Source organism: Acomys minous (assembly GCF_964271855.1).
Source record: "Acomys minous genome assembly, chromosome: 14".
NCBI lineage: Eukaryota > Metazoa > Chordata > Mammalia > Rodentia > Muridae > Acomys > Acomys minous.
Window position 1 is genome coordinate 88,260,588 of NC_140496.1, and position 20,911 is coordinate 88,281,498.

General features: G+C 41.5%; 1 protein-coding gene across 1 annotated transcript in view; it reads right to left on the reverse strand.

The window, feature by feature from the left end:
* Window positions 1-20,911, reverse strand: part of ARHGEF38 (Rho guanine nucleotide exchange factor 38) — a 123,771-nt gene that overhangs the window by 35,842 nt on the left and 67,018 nt on the right. The window contains exons 4-5 of the mRNA XM_084757391.1: window positions 8,383-8,530; window positions 2,527-2,544 (exon numbers count right to left, since the gene is read on the reverse strand). Of these exons, the coding sequence (XP_084613517.1) occupies window positions 2,527-2,544; window positions 8,383-8,530 (166 nt within the window). The remainder of the gene's footprint in view (window positions 1-2,526; window positions 2,545-8,382; window positions 8,531-20,911) is intronic.

Here is a 20,911-nt window from a genome sequence, read left to right on the forward strand (position 1 = left end):
GCATAAGGCTTTCACTTACTCGGTAAGACTCATCCCAAGAGTTTTCTTTTTGTGACGCTCTTGTGAATGGTATTTTCCCATGATTTCTTTCTCGGTGTGTCCTCATTCATCATTCACATATAGGAAGAATACTGATTTTTGTATGTTAACTTTGTATCTTGCTGCTGTGCTGTATGTTTTTTCAGTTGTAGGAGTTGTTGTAGGCTTATTTACCTTTGGATTATATTACCTGCTAGATAGGCCATAGGTTCTAAGGGGTACTATTATTCTGCTAACAGGATATAGCATTAAACTGATTTGTAATGACATCTTTATGCCCATAGATTAATGTATAGATCAGCCCTCATCAGAGAAGTTTCTATCTGCAATGGACAGTGATTGTACTAGTCAAATTTTCATTGCTGTAAAAAAAATACCATGACCAAGCATCTTAGTCACTGTTCTATTGCTATGAAGACACACTAGGAACATGACACCTCTTAAAACGGAAAACATTTCTGCGGGGATGGCTTACAGTTTCAAAGATTTTGTCCATTATCAGTATGCTGGGACATACAGTGGGAAGCCTGGCGGCACACAGGCAGACATGGTGCTGAGGGAGCTGAGAATTTAACATCCAGATCCACAGGCAGCAGGAAGAGAGAAACTTGGATTGGGCTTTTGAAACTACAAAGCCAACTTCCAGTGACACACTTAACTTCACCAAGGCCACTCCCAATAGTGCCACTCCCTGGTGACAGAGCATTCAAATATATTAGCTTATGGGGGCCATTCTTATTCAAGCCATCACATTTCACTCCCTGCCCACCCACCCCCATATAGGTCTGTAGCCATATCACACTGCCAAAAATGCACTCAGCTCAACTTCAAAAAGTCCCCGTAGCCTATAACAGTCCAACAGTGTTTAAAAGCCCAAAGTTCAAAGTCTCTTCTGAGACTCAAGGCAATGTCTTAACTGTAATCTATAAAATAAAAAAAAAAACATATCACATGCTTTCAACACACAATGACACAGAAAACAGATGGCCATTCCAAAAGGGAGGAAAGGGAACACAGTGAGGAAATACTGAACCAAAGCAAGACTTAAACCAGCAGGGCAAACTCCAAGGTCTCTATCTCCATATGTGATGTCAAAGCATTCTTCAGATTTCCAAGTCCTTTCAACTTTGTTGACCGAAACATACTTTTCTCCCTTGGGCTGGCTCCACACCCAGTCTGAAGCTTTCCTCGGTGGGTATCCCATGATTCTGGCATCTCCAGTATCTTGGTCTCCAAAGCAATCAATCCATCCTTCACCTTCATAGCTTAATGTAATAGCCCCTGTGGGTTTCCATGCAGGGACACCCTGACACATGCCTGGCCTCAGTAGTTTTTCTTAGTTACAGAGTAAGATTCCACAACCTCTCCCTCTCCCTCTCTCTATCCCTCTCCCCCTCCCTCCCTCCCTCCCTCCTTCTCTCTCTCTCAGGCCAGAAAGCCATTGGGCCTGGCGTGGGATTTTGAAACCTTGAGGCTCACTGCCAGTTACACACTTCCTCCCACAAGTCCACACCTCCTGGTGACCAACCATTCAAATCTATGGGCCTATGGGGGACATTCTTACTCAAACTACCACACCAAGGCAACTGACAGAAGGAAGGATTTGTTCGGGCTTATGGTTCCAGAGGGCTAGGGTCTGTCACCATCACAGTGGGGATTAGAGTCCATGATGGCTGGGAAGCATGGCAGCAAGTGGCAGGCACGGCAAACGGAACAGCAAATGAAGAGTACACATCTTAAGTAATCCCAGGTCTGAAGTAGAGAGATGAAACCAGAAGTAACTCAAGTCTTTTCACTCTCAAAGCCTACCCCTCAGGGACATATTTCCTCCTGCAAGTCACACCTTCTACAGCCCTCCAGACAGAACCACTGGCCGGAACCAACTATTCAAATGCCATATGGGGGGAACATCTAATTCAAACTAACACAGAGATGGACACAGATACCCACAACTGGTCAAGGTTCAGAGAATGAGATTGTGGAGTGATCGACACTAAATGGGACATCTATACCATGCTCTTCCTCGGAGGCACAATGCATCTAAGAGTTACAGACACAGCAGGGCAGCTGTATATAATGAGCTCACAGCCACTGTGACAGCACACTGAAGCCCCGTGCTAGTCCAAGCCAGACTAAATCTCAGAATGGAGAGGGGAGGTAGATATGAAGTCCCACCCCTAGCCAAGGAGATAGTGCAGTTGATTGCTACTGGAGAGGAAGAGTCAGTATTCCTCTAAGTCAAGCATGCTACGGTGGAAAGCCTCACACCCGCGAGTATATGTGCAGCACAAATTGGACTTACTGGGAAGGTGCAATGTTGGATGGGGAAGGGGCGTGGCTAGGAGGATCTGGGGGAGGGGTGAATAGGCGCAACATATATTGTATGAAATTCTCAAGGAACTAGTAAAACTAACAATTGAAAAGAAAAGTCTTAAAAAAAAAGAAAGAAAGAAAGAAAGAAAAGTCTTTTAAAAAGGAAGTACTTACTCTTGCATATATATATTCCTGTAAAAGAAGGGGAGAAAGTAAATCAATAAAAATTCACATATAGGGATAACATGCAACATTACAAATGCTTTCAAATATTACTATATTAAATTAAGTAGCGAGTGAGTTTCATGGATGCCCCCATTGAATCAACTGTCTTTGCTCAGTAACATGTTCTAAAATTATGCTTGATACCATATACAACATTCAAACTAGTGATTCAGTATATAAATTTAATAATTTTAAATTGTATTCAAATTTGTTTGTTTACATTTTGAAAAATTCATCATATGCCATCATCACCGGGAAGCATAATTATAAAATTGAAAATTAACACTTAAACTGACTGGTAGCATAATGTTATCAAGTGCTCTATACTCTGTAGTCTTAGGAAGATAATTCCTTTACAGGAGCGTCACCATGTATCCTCAGCTGACCTTGAACTTCCCATATAAACAAAGTTGACCGCAAACTGTCAATCCCACAGCCTAAGACTCCCCAGTGATGGGTTTACAAGTGTGCACCCTATGCTTGGCTGACACGTAGTATTAATTCAAACAGAGTTATCAAAGATAGTCTTCATGAAGGCCTTGCGAGCTTTGGTGGCTGTCCCTTTGCTTCTGTGAAACAAGTCCTTCCATGGAAAAGCACATGGTCTGTGTCTCCTTTTACTATCTCTCTCTACCCCTTTTCCTAATACACGTTAGGCACTGTGGCAATCACAGCCGTCATCCTAGTAAAGGCTGGCGCATGCGCAGTCTCCAGGACCTTGAGCCTGCTATTTGGCTCTCTAAATACCTCACTCTCATTCTTTTCATGCCTTTGCTGGATGTCGCTTCCCTGAGAAGCCTTCTCTGAACCTTTCCAAAGGTCACCAGGCTTCATGTCACCCTGCTCGTCCCTAGTCTCTGCTTTTTTCCCTCTCTAATAGTTGTTAACGTTTCCTACTATACAGCACACTTCTTCAGTTTATTGTCTATAGCTTCAGCGTGGGCAAGGATTTATATACGATTTGTTTATTTCTGTGGTACCAGTCTAAGAAGTGGCAAGTGTGTGTGTTAGGGTCTCAAAGTATGTGTCAAACTAATTAGTTATGAAAAACAACGGAAATTAGTCATCACAACTTAAGAAATAAAGAAGATGTAAGTCTTCCCCTAAATGTGGCATCTAGCTCTTACAAAATAACTTAAATTCTGTTTATCATATGAGCCCATGGCCTCCCTGTGCCTTTTAATCTTTTGGAATCCAGTAGATATTTCTACTATTAAAAAAGTGCTACATTCTTCATTAATAGACAATCTGTTTGTTTGTTTGTTTGTTTGTGGTGGTGTATTCCTGGCTGCCCTGTAACTTGCTCTTGTAGACCAGGTTGGCCTCGAACTCACAGAGATTCTTTTGTCTCTGGTTCCTGGAATTAAAGGCACGTGCTACCATGCCTGGCTAATTTTGTATTCTGTGACTAAGATAAAAATGGAATGATAAATACCTATGCTGAATTGGTTTTTGTAAGTTTGAAAAATCCCAATTCTTCATACATGTGGAAGACGGTTGCCCACGTATGCAGCAGCTGCTTCCTCAATCCCCACACCTGTGTGTGTAAACAGGATTCCTAGACAGCTTGGAGTAACTGGGTTCTGAGTCCAAAATGTCCAAATGGCAACCAAAGACAAAATTGCATTGTCTATTAACACCTGTTATAATTTTAGAAAATTATCACTTGATATTTAAAGAAATCTGTATTGAAAGAAATCACTGCCCTTCCATACATTCCTTCATGTTCACATTCCTCCACTAGTTTGTATCTTCCCCAATGAAGAATTGCATTTGTTCTAGGATTTGGTTTTTTATTTGTCTGTTGGTGGTGGGGTTTTTTTTGTAGATCATATATTATAAAATTAGTAAAACATGATAATAATAAAACTACATTTTTTTCATTGAAAGAAACAATTGGACAAATGGTATTTAGGAAGTAAATACACTGAAATAGAAAGAAACCATTTGTTTTTAAGGGAACTCTTCTTTCTCTTTTGCCAAAACAACTTAAAATTGTAATAAAAACTAAGCATGTGTTTGATGTAACATACCGCTCTATATCAAGGGCCCTGGCATTTTTCTAATAGAGGGAGCTGCACCTTGCAAGGAGGAGCACCGCATTATAACTTCGCCCGGATGTCTCACTACTACAGAGGAACCATTCTTTTTAATAATAGATTGTGAAGCTTTCCAGGTGACTCCAGCCACAGACAATCTTGGGAGAAGTTTGGCAGTGTCCGTTTAGCTTTTTTTATGGGATAGAGGAATTACCTTCCCTCTCTTGCTGGGCTCTTTATAATTTGACTCACAAATTAAATGTTTTATGTAGCTATTCCTTAAAGAGTATAGTCTGTTTTTAAACAGTGTCATACCAAAAGGTACTGAAAAAATTTCCAAAAATGGTATTGATTTTTACCCAGCACCCTCGGTTTAGAATAAAAACACGAGGTGGTGAATACGTAAAAATGCAGCCCCATAGCCTCTGTACGGCTGGAGCATTTTGCTGCTTTTCCAAGTGGGAACGCCATAAGAGCAACGTGATCAGAATGTCTAGATGACCAGAAAACAAGTGGTTTTCCTTCTCCTGAGGATGAGACCTTTGTTAGCATATCATTATATAAATACAGATTAATTCATAACACTAAGACATGAGGCTAGACTCCAACCACACACACACACCAAAAAAAAAAAAACTTAGTAAAGTCCCTTTGTTATTATTTTAATTACAAAATAGACAGACCTGTTAAGGCCACTGACATGTGAGAGTGAATTTAGTAACATTTCTAACTGAAAAACCTAAGAAAGAAGGCAGCAGACAGGCTGTCCTAATTATACCTACACTTGCTAAATAGCTATCCAGTTTTTTGCTTCTTCCCCTAGCTCAGAAATCATAAATACCTCCAAAGAGGCGAGGTAACAAGGCCCTCAGTTGACAACTCCTGCATCCTTAGAGACTCTACTCTATTAATACAGCATTGTCCGCAATCCTAAGCAATCATTTGTGCTGCTCAGCTAAACACTCCTTGCTGAATAAAAAGAACTTGCAAGGGTCCAGTTTCTAGGTTGTAGGTGCAGGTACACACTGAATTGCTGGATAATTTCAATAAAAAAAGGTTTATTTTATGTGCATAAGTGTCTTGCCTAATGTATGTATATGTTCCATGTGACTATGGATGTCAGGTGCCAAGAAAAGTCAGAAGAGGGCACCAGATTCCCTGGAGCTGGAGTACAGATGGTTGGGAGGCACCGTGTGGATGCTGGAATGCACACCCAGGTCCTCCGTAAAAGCAGCCAAGGATTCTTAATGATGGAACCATCTTTCTCTGCTCTTCTGAAAATGTGACTCGCTGTTAATACACATTCTTGGTGTATCTGGCACTGTGGAACTCACGCACCGAGAAATAGAGCCGTAACACTTCAAAACTAAATTTCTGGATACAAATATTCTTTGCTTTCTTGAATGAAAACGGGCTTCAAACAATAATCAAGGTTCCTAAGCTCACTACAGAGCAAGGCAGTATCGCTGCCACCCTGTTGGAGGTTAGTCTTGAACTGAACCTCCGTATGGTGAATGAAGTAAATAAACTTTGCGTTGCTGGGTAAGCTTTCCAGCCGGGTTTATCTCTGACTGGAGTTTATATTCCTGAGGGGCTTATTATATATTAAAAACTATTTTCAACGTTATCTAGTACTCAATAAATATTTATGAGGCCCCCAATAAACATATTTAAATTTTGCTTAAAATGTAACCTAAGTCGCTTTAAGAATCCACTTTAGCTTGAGAGGGATGGAGCTGCCTCTCACGTGGGTGTTTTGCTTCAAACCACCTCATCCAGTAGCTCTATTACTGTCCAAAACGGAGGCTGTGGCTCTGCTCATCAGAAATGGCGGCCGCTCCTTTATTTAGCCACTAGAAAAAGGCAGGGCGACAGTAACAGCTCTGACTGATTACTTAGCAAGGGGAACCAAGCCCTGAGGGTGTTCCGGACTCTCTTTGGCCTATAAACCTGTTTGGAAACCTGTTTCTCAGAATTTAAAGCTTTATCTCAGCTGAGGTCAGCATTACAGCAACGTCAATAACGCCACAGCTCTCAGCCTCCAGGCAGACCTGCACAGTTCACCATTAACTTTATTTTCATGGAAAGGCAACTATGGGGAAAATAGCTGTAACTTAAACTGTTTTATTTTGATTTTTCTTTCCCTTAAGAAATAGCTCTGCCAATACTGTTTCATTTGGATTTTGTGCATTCTGTACCTTAACACTTTCTGGCGGGTGAAATTATTTTTAAAAGTCCAAATGGTTTTGAATACACAAAATTGGACACATCGTGGTGTGGTAATAATTTTGAAACTTAAAAAAAAAAAAAAAGAAGAAGCCAAACAAGTTATTAGGTCTGAAAGTAAATTTGACATTCCAAAATTACCTCTATCTTTAACTGCTTTTAAGGAAAATGGCATTGAGCCGTGCTGCATAGAGACTTCTGTAGCAGGCTCTGGTCCTTTCTTGGGAATCAAACCCTCATTGCTTATGGTCATCAGAGCCCTGCTGAGAGGTGGTCAGGAGGACTGTGGGCCTCAGCTGAACAGCTTCCTGTCCAGGTCCCTTGGGCCCTGAGGTTAGATAGAATGTAACGGAAGGAGCCCGTTCGTCATGTGTTATGTGATCTTTTGGGTTTTTTTCCTACCATTTCTAGACCCTGAAGGAAATTGACCCAAGATACATATCTATTGGGTTAGACGTACATCGTACTCCAGATGAGGAGGCTTTTTGTATGCAGGATATCATTATCCTTCCGTGAGGATGAAACTACCTGTCCATAGAGAGGATCTATCCTTCATATATGAACTTATTTAGGCAAATACAGTTTCACACTTTAATTTTTCTTCAAGCTGATATGGTAACACTGACCTACACGGAAATAGTCAAAATTAGCCAGCACTGCTCACTGTACACGCACCAGTTATCTGAGCATGTCAGTCTCCCTGGAGAGTATAAAGTTTGATTTATTTATCTGTCTGCTTGTTTGCTATTTATTTGGGACCTAGATGTAGACACACCACAGCAGCGGCCTTCAATAAATGTTCATATTTTTCCTCCTCAAGGTATGGGGAAAAAATGTTGAAGATCTGCACATTTTGGTCAGTAGAGGGCAATAAAGTTGAAATTTTCTTGAAGATTTTTGTTTTGTTGTTTGTTTTTGAAGCCATAGGAAGCAAATTAAAACTCCTTTTCTGTTCTAAGGCCTGGAAAGTCTCCACCACTGCAGCCTCATTTAGCATCCCCGTTGCACCTCAGTGCTGCCACAATGCTACAAACTTCTCCTATCCAAGTAGGACTCACTCTCCGTCCACACGTAGAACCCTCCAGAGGAGGACTGGAGTTTCTGAGAGGTGGCATCCTGACTTGCACGTCTCAGCTCCCTTAAATTTGTTAACCCCTGACCAGATGCAGCCCGGTATACAGTTTCCAGCCCCTTTGACAGTATACAGCCCTTAAGAGTTAAAGTTCACAGGAAAACACTAGAGAAAAATGAGAAAAAGGGAAAGTGTATTTAGCTTTAAGCTGCATGTGCTGGAAAGCAATACATGTAATGTGATGTCAGTTTCATCTAAAATGTCAGATCAAACATAGGCTCACAGTCTCCTATTCACAGAAGATGATATGTGTGATTATTAATTGATTGGGGAATCAATTAATAAAGCAAACGTCTAATCAAGCCCTGTAAAATGCTGGCTGTATATGACCTTTCATCTCTGTCGATTTCAAACGGCTCCTGCTAAGCAATGAGAATGGGTGGAAATCCCTGTCTGAAAAGACCTTACTTTAAGGACTGGATACAGTGGCTCAAATGTCGCTTCAGCTCTTCTTCCTTTTCATAGGACTCCAGAACACTGTGCGCTTCATCATGGTGATAGCAATAGATTTTGTAAACATCCTCCATTGGTCCTTTAATCTGCAAGAATACCTCTCCTGAGCAATGCAAAACAGAGACAAATGACCTCATTAGACCAAAGTCACACTTCATGCACTGTTACTCCGTGTTGAGTAGTGTGGCAAGTTAGGTCCGTCCTACCTGATGCCCAGATTATTTGGAAAGTGTGCTAGACATAGAGCGGATAGTTCCCCCCTTTCCTTCCCCTCCTTTTTCTCCTCTTTCTCACAATGCCTCCCTTCCTCCCCTTCTTTTATTCCTTGTATAAAGCAAATGACTGTTAAGCATAACAGAATCACAGTTAAGAGCAGACCACATTGGAGTGGTCTGCCCATGCTCACATCAAGCTGTGCCACCAACGGGCTTTGAGACTTAAAATGATGATTTTAATTCTCTGACTGCTCCCTCGTGTACACATTACCAGCTATAAGAGATTCAGTCTCATAGAGATAGCATTACAGCTAGGAGAGGTAGTATATGCAAAACTCAGGGCAGAGAGCATGCATAATAAATGCTCAAAGTGGGGGGGAAAAGATTTTGTTGATTTAGCAAAACAATGGGAGATAAAACCAGATAAAAGGTATGTGGTTTTATTGATGTTTAGTCTACTAACAACATTTCCTAAGATTCTCTGGATGGTAAACAGTAGAATTTAGATAAAACAGAAAGGCAAGTGGGCGGAGAAATGGTTCAATAGTTAAGAGTGATTGCTGCTCTTCTGGAAGGCCCTAATTTGGTTCCCAACACCCACAGCAGGTGTCTACGAACTACCTCTAACTCCAGGGCAAAGGATCCAGCCCCCTCTGCTGGCTTTTGTGGGCACTTGCATACATGTGACATAAACATAAAAACAGATTTTAAAGTGAGTTTAGACAGACAGAGCATGTCCCTCTATACAATAACAAGAAAGGATGGTTCGCTGTCCCTAGTCAAGCTCAGTTGGTTAGTACTGTGAAGCTATGTCAGGAGAGCAACGTCATGAAACAGCTTGGGCTCACTCACTGTGTCCAGACGTTTAGTGAGTCCTCTTCAGTGTTGTGGTAAAAATTAGAGATGTAAATAGTGGGCCTCACGGAGGCCAGATGATGGTCTGATTTAATCACCCACTCCAACACACAGGAAACGTGAGACAGACAGGACCTGTTCTCAAAAGCTTTGTAAATGTGAGATCGGTACTAATTTGAAAGCTGAATTGAGTGCAATCGCTGGATTGATCAGCAGTGATGGTCACCAGTGATGCAGATCAGTAGACCTGCTATATATAATGTAGGAGGAAACCAATCTTCCAACAGAAACTGGATTGTTTTGAGCACTTTAAAGGTGTCTTATACACATAACCGCTTCTTTCTCTACATGCATAAGGAGAAAAGAGGCTATTTACCCATATGAATTAGGACGAATAATTCTGAATTGGAAGCAAATAGATGAATTTTCTCAAGTCCTGCCAGGAGGTGACAAAGCCAGGCCAGATAGTGTTCCTGAGTTTCAGTCCTCACCCACGAGAACTCTCCTGGAACACTGGCTGCGATGGGAACACTGTTAAAGTCAGAATCAGAAGCCAGGGCTTGTGTTTTGATTTGGGGAATGATTTTGTTGTTTTAATTTTTTGCACCTATGTTCCCTCACATTATGTGGGACATTTCTAGAGAATCTTACTTATCTATAGTGTATATCCAGCCAATAAAAGACTTTCATTTCCTTCTCATCATATGGGATTTTTCTGTACCTGTAGCTAGATTGGGGAGGGGGAAGGTATTTGGGTGATTTGCAGTTCATCTCACTGAACTGATTTGCAATTAACCCACTGAACTGCATATCTTTACAGCTGAAAGGATGAGGGATTCTTGCTGTTTCTGGGATTTAACTGGGTGAATCTTTCCTCTAGAATAAGTCCTGAAGATCTGCCCTTTAAGACAGCAGGTACACACAGAAGGAAACAGTTAACATCAGAAACTAAGACAGGAAGGCAAGTGAATTTGAGCTTGGTTTTAAAGAGAGACTCCAAGTAGTACAACCAGGTAGCAAGTGGGATGTTTGGGACAGATCTAAGACCTAGAAATGAGATGAGTGGCAGGCTCGGAAAGAGGCTCCGTGGCACCTGAACCCACACATCTTCACACAAGATGAAGCTACAAATATGTGTATTCATATGACAAAGAGTAGAGATGAAAAAGGAGGAGGAGGAGGAGGAAGAAAAGGAGGAGGAGAAGGTGGAGGAGGAGGAAGAAAGGACAGCCTGACAAATTTCATATGATCAAATCATAATGTTAGAAAACAAAGATAATCATTGCTTTACATGTAGGTAAATCATCACTTGCACATCCCCTTGTACATTCTTTATCAGACGTGTCCCAGAATTTCCCATTTTCCCCTTAATAGCAAAAGTCCCCCTCACCCCACCTTTTTTTTTTTAACTCTCTGAGTAAAATTCTGTTGGTGCTCTAATAATAATTATTGAAGCTAAAATATATATTTAAGTACTCTAATTGAAAGTCATTTATTCACCCAGAGGCCAGCTGTAACGCTGGTGGGCAGAATATTTGATTTCCCTTCCAGCCCATTCGGCTTCATAATAGTGCTGATGAAGCAAGGTGTCTCGCGGCCAAAAGTGATTCTGTTTCCACGGTAACGTAAATCTTGGCATCGTTTCTGCAACGGTGAAGGACAACTGCTCAGTCTAATGTGTGTGCTCTGGAAGGGTGATTAGGAGTGGAGAAAGGAGGGAACCAAGACCGGGGAAGGTAATTTCACTCTGGCTGCCTGACACAAAGGAGCCAGAATCTTATAAAACAAAACTTATCATCTTCTTTTTAAAAATTCTACAACCAAAGACTTTTTTTTTTAGTGACATTCCCTAAAAGCAACTATCCTGCATCAGAGGAAAACAAAACAAAACAAAAAAAAGCTCAACCAAGAACCAATTGTTTTTTGTCATGCTTTTAAAATTCTATCTTAGACCTATCAGAATGCATAAGATCAAAAATTTAAGTGACAGCACATGCTGGCAAGGATGTGGACAAAGGGGAACACTCCTCCATGGCTGGTGGGAGTGCAAACTTGTACAACCACTTTGGAAACCAATCTGGTGCTTTCTCAGAAAATTGGGAATAGTGATACCTCAAGACCCAGTCATACCACTCCTGAGCACATATCTGAAAGATGCTCCACCACACAACAAGGACATTTGCTCAACTATGTTCATAGCAGCCTTGGGTGTAAGAGCCACAATCTAGAAACAACCTAGATGCTCCTCACCTGAAGAATGGATAAAAGAAACTGTGGTACATTTACACAACTGAATACTACCAGTTATTAAAAGCAAAGAAATCTTGAAATTTGCAGGCAAATGGATGGAACTAGAGATAATCATGCAGCAGAGTGAGGTAACTCAGACCCAGAAAGACACGCATGGTATATACTCACATGGATGTCCTCTGAGAGTCTCCACCCCCAGGGGGTTGGGATAGATACTAGGACTGGCAGCTGGACTCAGGGCAAAGTTGTACGGAAGAGATGGGGGATGGAAAGACAGGGCAAGGGGGCAGTTATCAAGAGCTCCCCAAGGAGACTACCAAGGCTGGCGGATCTGGACTCAGGGGGGCCCTGCACAAACTGATGCACCAACCAAGAACATTGCAAACAGAGAGCCTAGACCCCCTATTCAGATGAAGCCAATAGACAGCTCATTCTCCGTGTGTGTGTGTGTGTGTGTGTGTGTGTGTGTGTGTGTGTGTCGGGGAGCAGGGGACTGCCTCAGACAGGAGCTCTGGTGATCACTGCTTTTTGGTGGAGAGGCCCTGTGGGAACACAGGGGGGGGCTTGGGGGGGAACGCAGGCTATCCAGATGAGACCTGATAGGCTGTGGTCAGAATATGAAGGAGAAGGACCCCCCCCCCATCAATCAGAGGTCTAGGAGAGGGGAATAGGGTGGAAGAGGGAAGGAGGGTGGGAACTGGAAGAGTGAGGGGATAACATTCAGGATATAATCTGAATAAATTATAAGAAAAGAAAAGAAAAAGACCAAAAAAAAGCAACTTCTCAAATGCAGTCTGTGTCCTGGTATATTCCTGTATGGCAGTTGCCTCTCACCGGTGAGATTCTGTTTTCATGTTCTTGCTGACTCATCTTTTCTTTTATAAGCCCATGCCTCCACCCCCCCCCCCCCCCCCGCACATGATGGGTCATACATACTGTGTGGTGCGGAATCTATATCACACTAAATTTCCTCTGTCCGTATGCAAGCTTCGGGTAAAGCTATAATATTCAAGGAAGCTACTTATTTTAGGCTTTGTAGTAAAATGGTGGCTCAAAAGGGAACCAATGTGCTTTTTTCTTTTTAGCTCCTATTTCTTTAACAAAGATTTTTTACTAGGTGACTGTTTTGCACTGAGCACAATAGCTTGTGTTGTGGACACAAAGAACCAACATTTCGTTCAAATGGCTTCTCTAAGCCACTAAGGGTGAGAAAGAAGGGTTAAGCTTGCATCCACTGGGCCATGTGAAAGTGCACTAGTGGAGCTGGGCAGCACAGAGAGGACATGTCCAGTCTCTAGGGAGCTGTGAGTATAAAGGTTAGGAGATAGTGCGGGGTGGGGTGGGGGTGGGGAATGCATGTGGAACCTTTGAATGGCTTAAGAGGGAAGAGATTAAAATTTGAGATTGCTGTGTCCTCTTCACCTCCCCTCACCTGGCTGCAGGTCACTGTTTTCCTAAAGCAATAGAAAGTTTTGTTGCTCCAAATACTTTTGGAGAAATAATGCACTTATTTCTCTGTGATGCGAAAACCTGAAGACAAAGCAAAGCTGCCACCAACTGGACGTGAGAACATAGACTCCAGGCATTTGTATCAGAGAAATAAGCATCTCTTTTTACACCACAGATGTTTTAATTTTGTTTTTATCCTTCCTCCCAGGTGAACTGGACTCTAACCAATACACTGTATTTCTTTCCTTCTCTTTGAAGGAAATATTTCAGGAGAAATACTGACCCATAACAGTTTGTTTTTAAAATGTACGAAATGTGAAATTTACCTATGAAAAGTTTAAAGTAAGAAGTGAGGCTGGGCGTGGTGGCACATGCCTGTAATCCCAGCACTTGCCAGGCAGAGGCAGGTAGATTGCTGAGAGTTCGAGGCCAACCTGGTCTACAAAGCGAGTCCAGGACAGCCAAGGCTACACAGAGAGACCTTGTCTCAAAAAGCAAAAAAAAAAAAAAAAAAAAAAAAAAAAAAAAAAAGAAGTGAATTGTATATAGCCATAAACATTACAAATTTAATTCTAAAAATAAGCTATAGATGACCTTTTACAAGAACTTCAGTTAAAAATTAAAGGTCTGACCCCAGCCCTAGAAGAAGAGCTACAGGCAATTAATTGGCTGCTGAGTCAAAGAGAAGCAATCTTCTACAGGAACAAGATCCCTGATAGGTTTGGACTATATTTTAAAAATTGAATTGAAATAGCTGTCATGAAGTGTATATCTCAATACATTTTTGGTAAAAGCAGCTTTACATATACGGAAAAAATGTTGTTACCATTGATTTGTTTTATTCAATTCTATTTTTTTCAATTCCATTATTTTTAGAGAAAAAAAATCAAAGGTCTGAGCTATGGCTCAAAAGTTTTCTGTGGTTTTAAGTAAAGCTTGTTTGACAAGACAGAGTATTCAGAATGCAGAGAAGGACTGGGATGGCTCCCAGAGCCAGGATCTATGTGGCCTGTGTCTGGAAAGAAGACTGGAGATCTGGGTATGATGCTCTCAGCTTTTAGGTGTCACTTTCCTGGACTACAAAGCTTAGACACGTCACTGCCAACAGAAAGAGCCTTGCCTGTAGCACGCAGAAGATCCAAGGTGCGCTTCCTGTAGCCTGGTTATATACTCCTCTGGGAGGGAGCTCGGCTGCATGGACTAAAGGCAGGTTAGCCAACCAAGCGTCTTCCCTGCCCCCTTCCTGGATGTACTCTCTTCTCTAAGACAGGAGAGTGAGGAGGGAAAGTGAGAGGAAGCCGGAAGAGTGGATGCTATTTAAGGAAGCCACAGTCCTCGGCTTTACCCTTCCTTTCCGTGGGTACTGCTGAGGGCATCCAGGGGACCCAGGCAGAGTGTACAGTTCAAAGCAAATACAGGTGGCAAGTGAGATGTGCTTCCATGAGATTAAGGTAGGTGTATCCCTTGAGATCGGTTCTGTTACGGTGTTTTAAGAAAAACGATGTTTTCAGGAAAGCAGGCTGGAAACTTACATGAATTCTTAAAATAAAGTGAGACTTCAGTGTGTTTTCCTGCCTGGAGCTATGAGTTCAGGTTATTTCCTGGGGCTCAGGATAATTTGCTTCTGGTTTCAAAAATATTTCAGTAAAAGCAATAGCGTAAGAGACGTTCAGAAAACTGTAGCCATTTTGCTTGTAATTCTGAAGTCCTGGTGGGGAAGGAACCACATTTTCAGGTGAGTGATTTTAGGAGTCAAAGATGGGTACAGAATTGGGACCAGTGATGGAAACTGGGCCCTGAGGAAAACAGGTACCAAGGAGATGGGAGGTGGGTGTCCTTTGTGTGACATCACCATGTCAAAGCTCTGGGAAACTGTCATGTGTGTTGTAGGGCTAGGCTCTCAAAAAATAGAGCCTTTCTGAAATTGAGGTGGCATCCTCCTAGAATTTCCAACCACAGGAGACAGTCTAGCAGCCGGGCAAGACAAACTGGTGAACATTCATGGGGAGTGTGAACAGACAGGAAATGGCTCACAAAGGCTTCACCAAGGAAGTAGTTTTTCTGCTTCTTAAGGGAAGTAGTGCCTGAAATTGGAACAGCTATCATGGAGCCACAAATTTAAAGCTACGAGACATAGAGTTTGTAGGAAAAAGCTGCAAAGAGCTACACAGATCCTGGATCACAGCAATAGGAGACTCTTGTTGCGGGAGAAAAATGAGTCTATTTTAGCTCCACCTAGTTAGTTTCCTACCCGGAACAGGCAAATGCAATCATCACCAATACAAGTGGTCTTGCCACAGCTTGAGCTGCAGCGATGCAGCCACAATTAAGGCCGTTATCTGTCTCCTCCAAAGGCTGTGCTATTTCCTGACCTTTGTGCACCACCAGGATGGGCTCCCACTGTGCTCATCAGCTTTTAGCTTCCCGTAGGATGGATAGATGCTGATGCTGCCCAGATCCCGGAAGGATGGTGTTTCTGTTCACATCCCACACAGTGTCTGATTTCTTCACATTTGCTCAAATCCGCCTTCAGCCTTCCAGTGCCCCTGTCACAGCTCAGCTGTTTCTCCACTTAGCCACTAGCACAGCATCCTAGAACTTACTCTTCCCAGAGACTAGAACCCAAGGCCTTTTTTTTTTTCACTCAGCCAACTTTGTTTTATTATTACTGCAAGAAATAACTCTGAGAATTCCCCCAAACCTATCCTGAGGACCTCACCTAGGTGATTGGGGGTCCAACCCCAACAATCCAGCCTAGCAACCTCCCCCTCACAAGTCTTATTTTTTGGTATGGACTTTTGAGTCCTTGACCATGAAAACCCCATATTTTCAGTGTTTTCTCTGGAACTGACAGCTTTCCTGCCACTGCTTATGTGTGAGAAAATTTCTATGATTTTTCAGCTCTTCATCTGTGTCTCTCTCAACACTGACTGTGTATACTCCAGTAAGCTGCTGGCCTTCTATTAATGTGTGTGTGTGTGTGTGTGTGTGTGTGTGTGTGTGTGTGTGTGTGTGTGTGTATTCCCCTCCCCGTTCCATCTCCCCTCTCCTCCTGCTCCCCACCTCTCTTCCCTTCCGGTCTCCCTCCCTCTCCCTCCCTCTCTTGGGGAACTTATTCTGATGAGCCACACTGAAGAATTTCCTATAGGGCTTCACAGCACAAATTCTCAACAACACTTCATCTAACAAAGGAGTCTCTCACTGCCCCGAGAAGATTCTTACATGTTGCAAGAGACAGAGCTTTAAGAGGATGCAGAACTGCTGTAGAACAACAGTGGCTAACTTATGAACCTCAGATATGGGAAACTCTACCTTCTTCTTAGTATAGACTGGCCCTCAGGAAAAAGCATATCAGAAATTGCACTTTCCTTTTCACAAGCTTCCTCCTTTTTTCTATACACTGGTAAGTGTGGAAAGCAGACTGCAGCATATTCTTGACAGTCTTCTTTAAAATATTTTTTTCTTTAAAATATTTTAAAGCATCACAATTGTGCAAACATATTTAAGACAACAATAATCACTAGGTGGACTTTGGAAATCTATCTGGCACTATCTCAGAAAACTGGGAATAGGGCTTCCTCAAGACCCAGCTATTCCACTCCTTGGAATATACCCAGAAAATGCTCCATCACACAATAAGGAAATATGCTCAACCATGTTCATAGTAGCCTTATTCATAATAGCCAGAACCTGGATACAGCCTAAATGCCCCTCAACTGAAGAATGGATAAAGAAACTGTGGTATATTTACACTACTCAGCTATTAAAAACAAGGAAATCCTGAAATTTGTGGACAAATGGATGGGACTAGAAAGGATCATAATGAGTAAGTTAACCCAGAAACAGAAAGACTCACATGGTATATACTCACTTATAATTAGGTACTAGTCCAAAAGGCACATCCCACGAAAGTCTTCACTTACCAGGAGATTGGGATAGATGTGAGGACATCCTACTGAGACTCTAGGTAAGAGAAATATAGGAGATGGGGAAATAGAAGGACACAGAGGGTCCTAGAAACCTACAAGAAGTACATTGTAATGGGTGGATTGGAGCCCAGGGGGTTCTGCTCAAACTATTGCACTATCCAGTGACAATACAATAGTAAACATTGAACCCCTACTCTGATCTACCCAATGGACAGGACGTTCTCCACAGTTATGTGGAGAGCAGGACTGAGGTTGACATGAGCTCTGGTGCTCCATATCTGACCACTTCCCCTTGGTGGTGAGGCCTGGTGGCACTCAAAGAAAGAAAAAATAGGCTACCAAGAGAAGACTTGATAGCCTATGACCATACAGTGGGGGAGGAGGTCCTCCTCGATCATAGACCTAGGGGAGGGGAATAAGGTGAAAGTGGGAGGGAGGGAGGAATGGAAGGATACAAGTGATGGGATAACAACTGAGTTGTAATCTGAATAAATTAATAAAATAAAAAAAAAACAATCACTAGGTGGGTTCTCTAGTGCTATGTACCAACCACTGTTCCAAAGTGGTTTGTTACATTACATTAAAATATTGGATTAAAATAATCATTTTGATTTTCAGTTATCATTTTATGTGCTTACTAGGCTCAGCTGAGTGGTTCTTTGAACTCCTGTTCTCTGAGGATGCAGTTGTAGGAAGACATCACTGGACAGTGATAGCCAAGATGGCCCATTCACAAGTCTGGTCCCTTGACAGAAAAGCAGGCATTTGGCTTTGCTGGAATACTGGGATGGCTGAGCCCATTTCTCTCCCTCTCTCCATGTGGTTTCCCTACATCATCTTTGCATCAAGGTAGAAAAACTTCTTAATTGGCATCATTACTACTGGCCTAATGTTCTTATGGACAGTGTACAGTTTACCCTTGTTCATTCGAATGCTGATTTTTCTACCCCACTATCTGGTTTCAATCGGACATTGCATTGTGATGTTTATTCTAAGTATCTCCTGTCTCGAGTTTCTGTAAACATGCCACCATTTGTTCTCTGTATTGCCAATAAAAGCCAACTAGCCAATGCTGAGCAATACAGAGAAAAGGGTGGGACATCTTGGTCTAGTGAAGGGAGGAGAAAGAACAGGAAGGACAGGATGGATACAAATGGAGAGGACCAAGAAACACCAGGAGAAATGCACTGGACATAGGAGATGAGTAAAAAGCAAGTATAGTGTGGGAAGTCTGAATGGGAAGAAACTATACTAGCTTGCAGTTTTAGGATGGAGTAATTATTGCTTACTGTTGTGCTCTAGGCAAATTAAATATATCATAGTCTCTCTGTGTGGACATTTGAGTATAATGCTGGTTAAGGTATAACTGCTGATTTATTAAAATAATAAGTCAATATTAAAACTTAATGGCCATTAAACAATTACAAAAGCAGACATTGGTCTACATTCTTGGAGCTTATCCCAGTTATGATATAGTATCATTTCCATTGCTTGTATGAGTCAGGGTCAGTGTGGGTCTAGACTACTTTGCAGTATGCAAGCTGGAAGCCATGGTTCATCAAGGGCAGTCTTTGGGAAAGCAGCTTCTGAAATTACCACTAACTATGCCATAGTCATGGCTTATGGTAGGCTAAACCTCTCTTCTTAAAGTAAAATGTATCATTATGTATATGAGTTATAGAGCATAGGTATCATGAGGCATAGAGAAACTACATAATGTACATCTTATTTGTTTGTAAAACATGATTAAAACTTTCAAAAAGATTTTGCATTATACTCAATTCTTATATAAAAGATAGATGTGTACACTTAACATGGCTAGAACAACTGCAAATAGTTGTATCATGTGTATTAAGAACACTGTGTATTCTTTACACTTGATTTTATTATTATTTTTAAATATTTGTTTATTATATATACAGTGTTTTGCCTGCATGTCAGCCTGCATGCCAGAAGAAGGCACCAGATCTCATTATAGATGGTTGTGAGCCACCATGCTGTTGCTGGGAATGGACTCAGGACCTTTGGAAGAGCAGACAGTGCTCTTAACCTCTGAGCCATCACTCCTGCTCCAATACTGATTTTATTGAATCCTTATAAAACTCATATGAAGCAAATACCACAGCCTTCAATTTCCAGATATGAAGCTGCACTTCAGTGAGGTTTCATAACTTGCCTAAGATCTAGCTTTAGAAAGAGATGGAATCCAAAGTAACCTGATATTAACAGGTATACTATTATCTCCTTAAATTCTGTACCATCTTTATTTTATTTAATTGCTATTTTCATAAAGTGTCATAGAATATTTTCTATTTAAATAAAAACAAGAACCAAAGCTCATGTGTTCCTCTATAGAGATTTTAAAACACCTTTCCTTTCTAGATTCAGTATAGATTTTAAAACCTACTTTCTATTTTGACACTGGAATCTGTACTGTTCCCTCAAAGCGCTCAGATCTGTAAGCAACATGCATCTATTTATAAACTTGAACCCCATCCAAACACCAAGGTTTGTTGAGTAAATTTCTCCTCCTCATTTTATCGCGGTATCTAGTGAATCTGGCACTGTAGTTATGAGTCACACACTCTTATTCTTGCTGTCTGAAGACACAGCGATGGGACACCTGTGCTTTTCATTTTGTGGTGACATGATTTTGGAAACAACGCACCCAATCAATTTATCTTATGAAATCTAAGTGCGAAAAGATTTAGAGATGGGACTGCCCTTGAACTCTGCACTGATGTATGTGCCATGGTGGGGGATCATGGAGGCTTCATGGCGCTGTGTCTACGGCACACTGGAATCCTGAAGAACTTTACAAGAATTTCCCACACAGACCTGACACAGGACCTTTACCCTTTTCTCATCAAGGGTGTCTTTTGCATGGAATTGCAACCCTTCTGAACAAGTCAAGTCCGAATCCAAAAGCCACATTAGAAAAGAAGTTTCTCTCAGCATTTTGAGTTGAAATATTTTTTTTTCCTCTGTGATTCTATATGAGTGAACTATTGTTATGCAAAAACATCAAACTAAAAAGACTAAAAGCATCGGTGTGCTCAGCATCCTTGGGTTGATGGTTGGGCACAGTTTCAGCAGGATGGCTTGTCTCCCTGTGTTGCTGACAGACTTAGCTGCATGGCTACAGTCAACTGGGTCAACAGTGTCTGGTCAGCTGGCTGAAGAGAATGGCAGTTGCCTTCTAAGGCCATTTCTGTTTCTCTAGGAATGGCTGGGTTGCTAGGGCTTCTCTCTTTATGACCACAGAGAAGAACTCGTCATGCAGTTATGAAACCTCACTGCTTCCGTATATTAGAGTCACAAGGCCAGCTTGAAACCAGCCGTGAGGCTAGAAAAGCAAAGCTCAAGCTGACGCTTTAAAAATGATAGCCTTTATTGTTTTAATTTTCTGAAATATTTTTGTAATCTTTCCAATTATAGATTCATGACTAGTAAATTTGAAAGTATAAGCATGATATGAGGCTGGTATTTCCTGCCGTTTGACCTTGATCAATTGGTTAAAGTAGGTTTCTTACTATAAAGTTACCATGTTCCCTTTTGATGTCTGAAATTACTTGTCGAGAAACAGTGACACTTTGAAATCTATGTTCTCTAACTTTCACTCAGTCTATATTACATTTATTAGTGGCTTCTATAGGACACAGTTATTATGATGATTGCCTACTGGTGGATTTCTCTTTTTCCTCTACTTCTGTCTTTATAAATTGACATCTACTGGAGAGATTTTAATTAATGAATGAATTAGTTAGTTCATTGATTAAATAACTT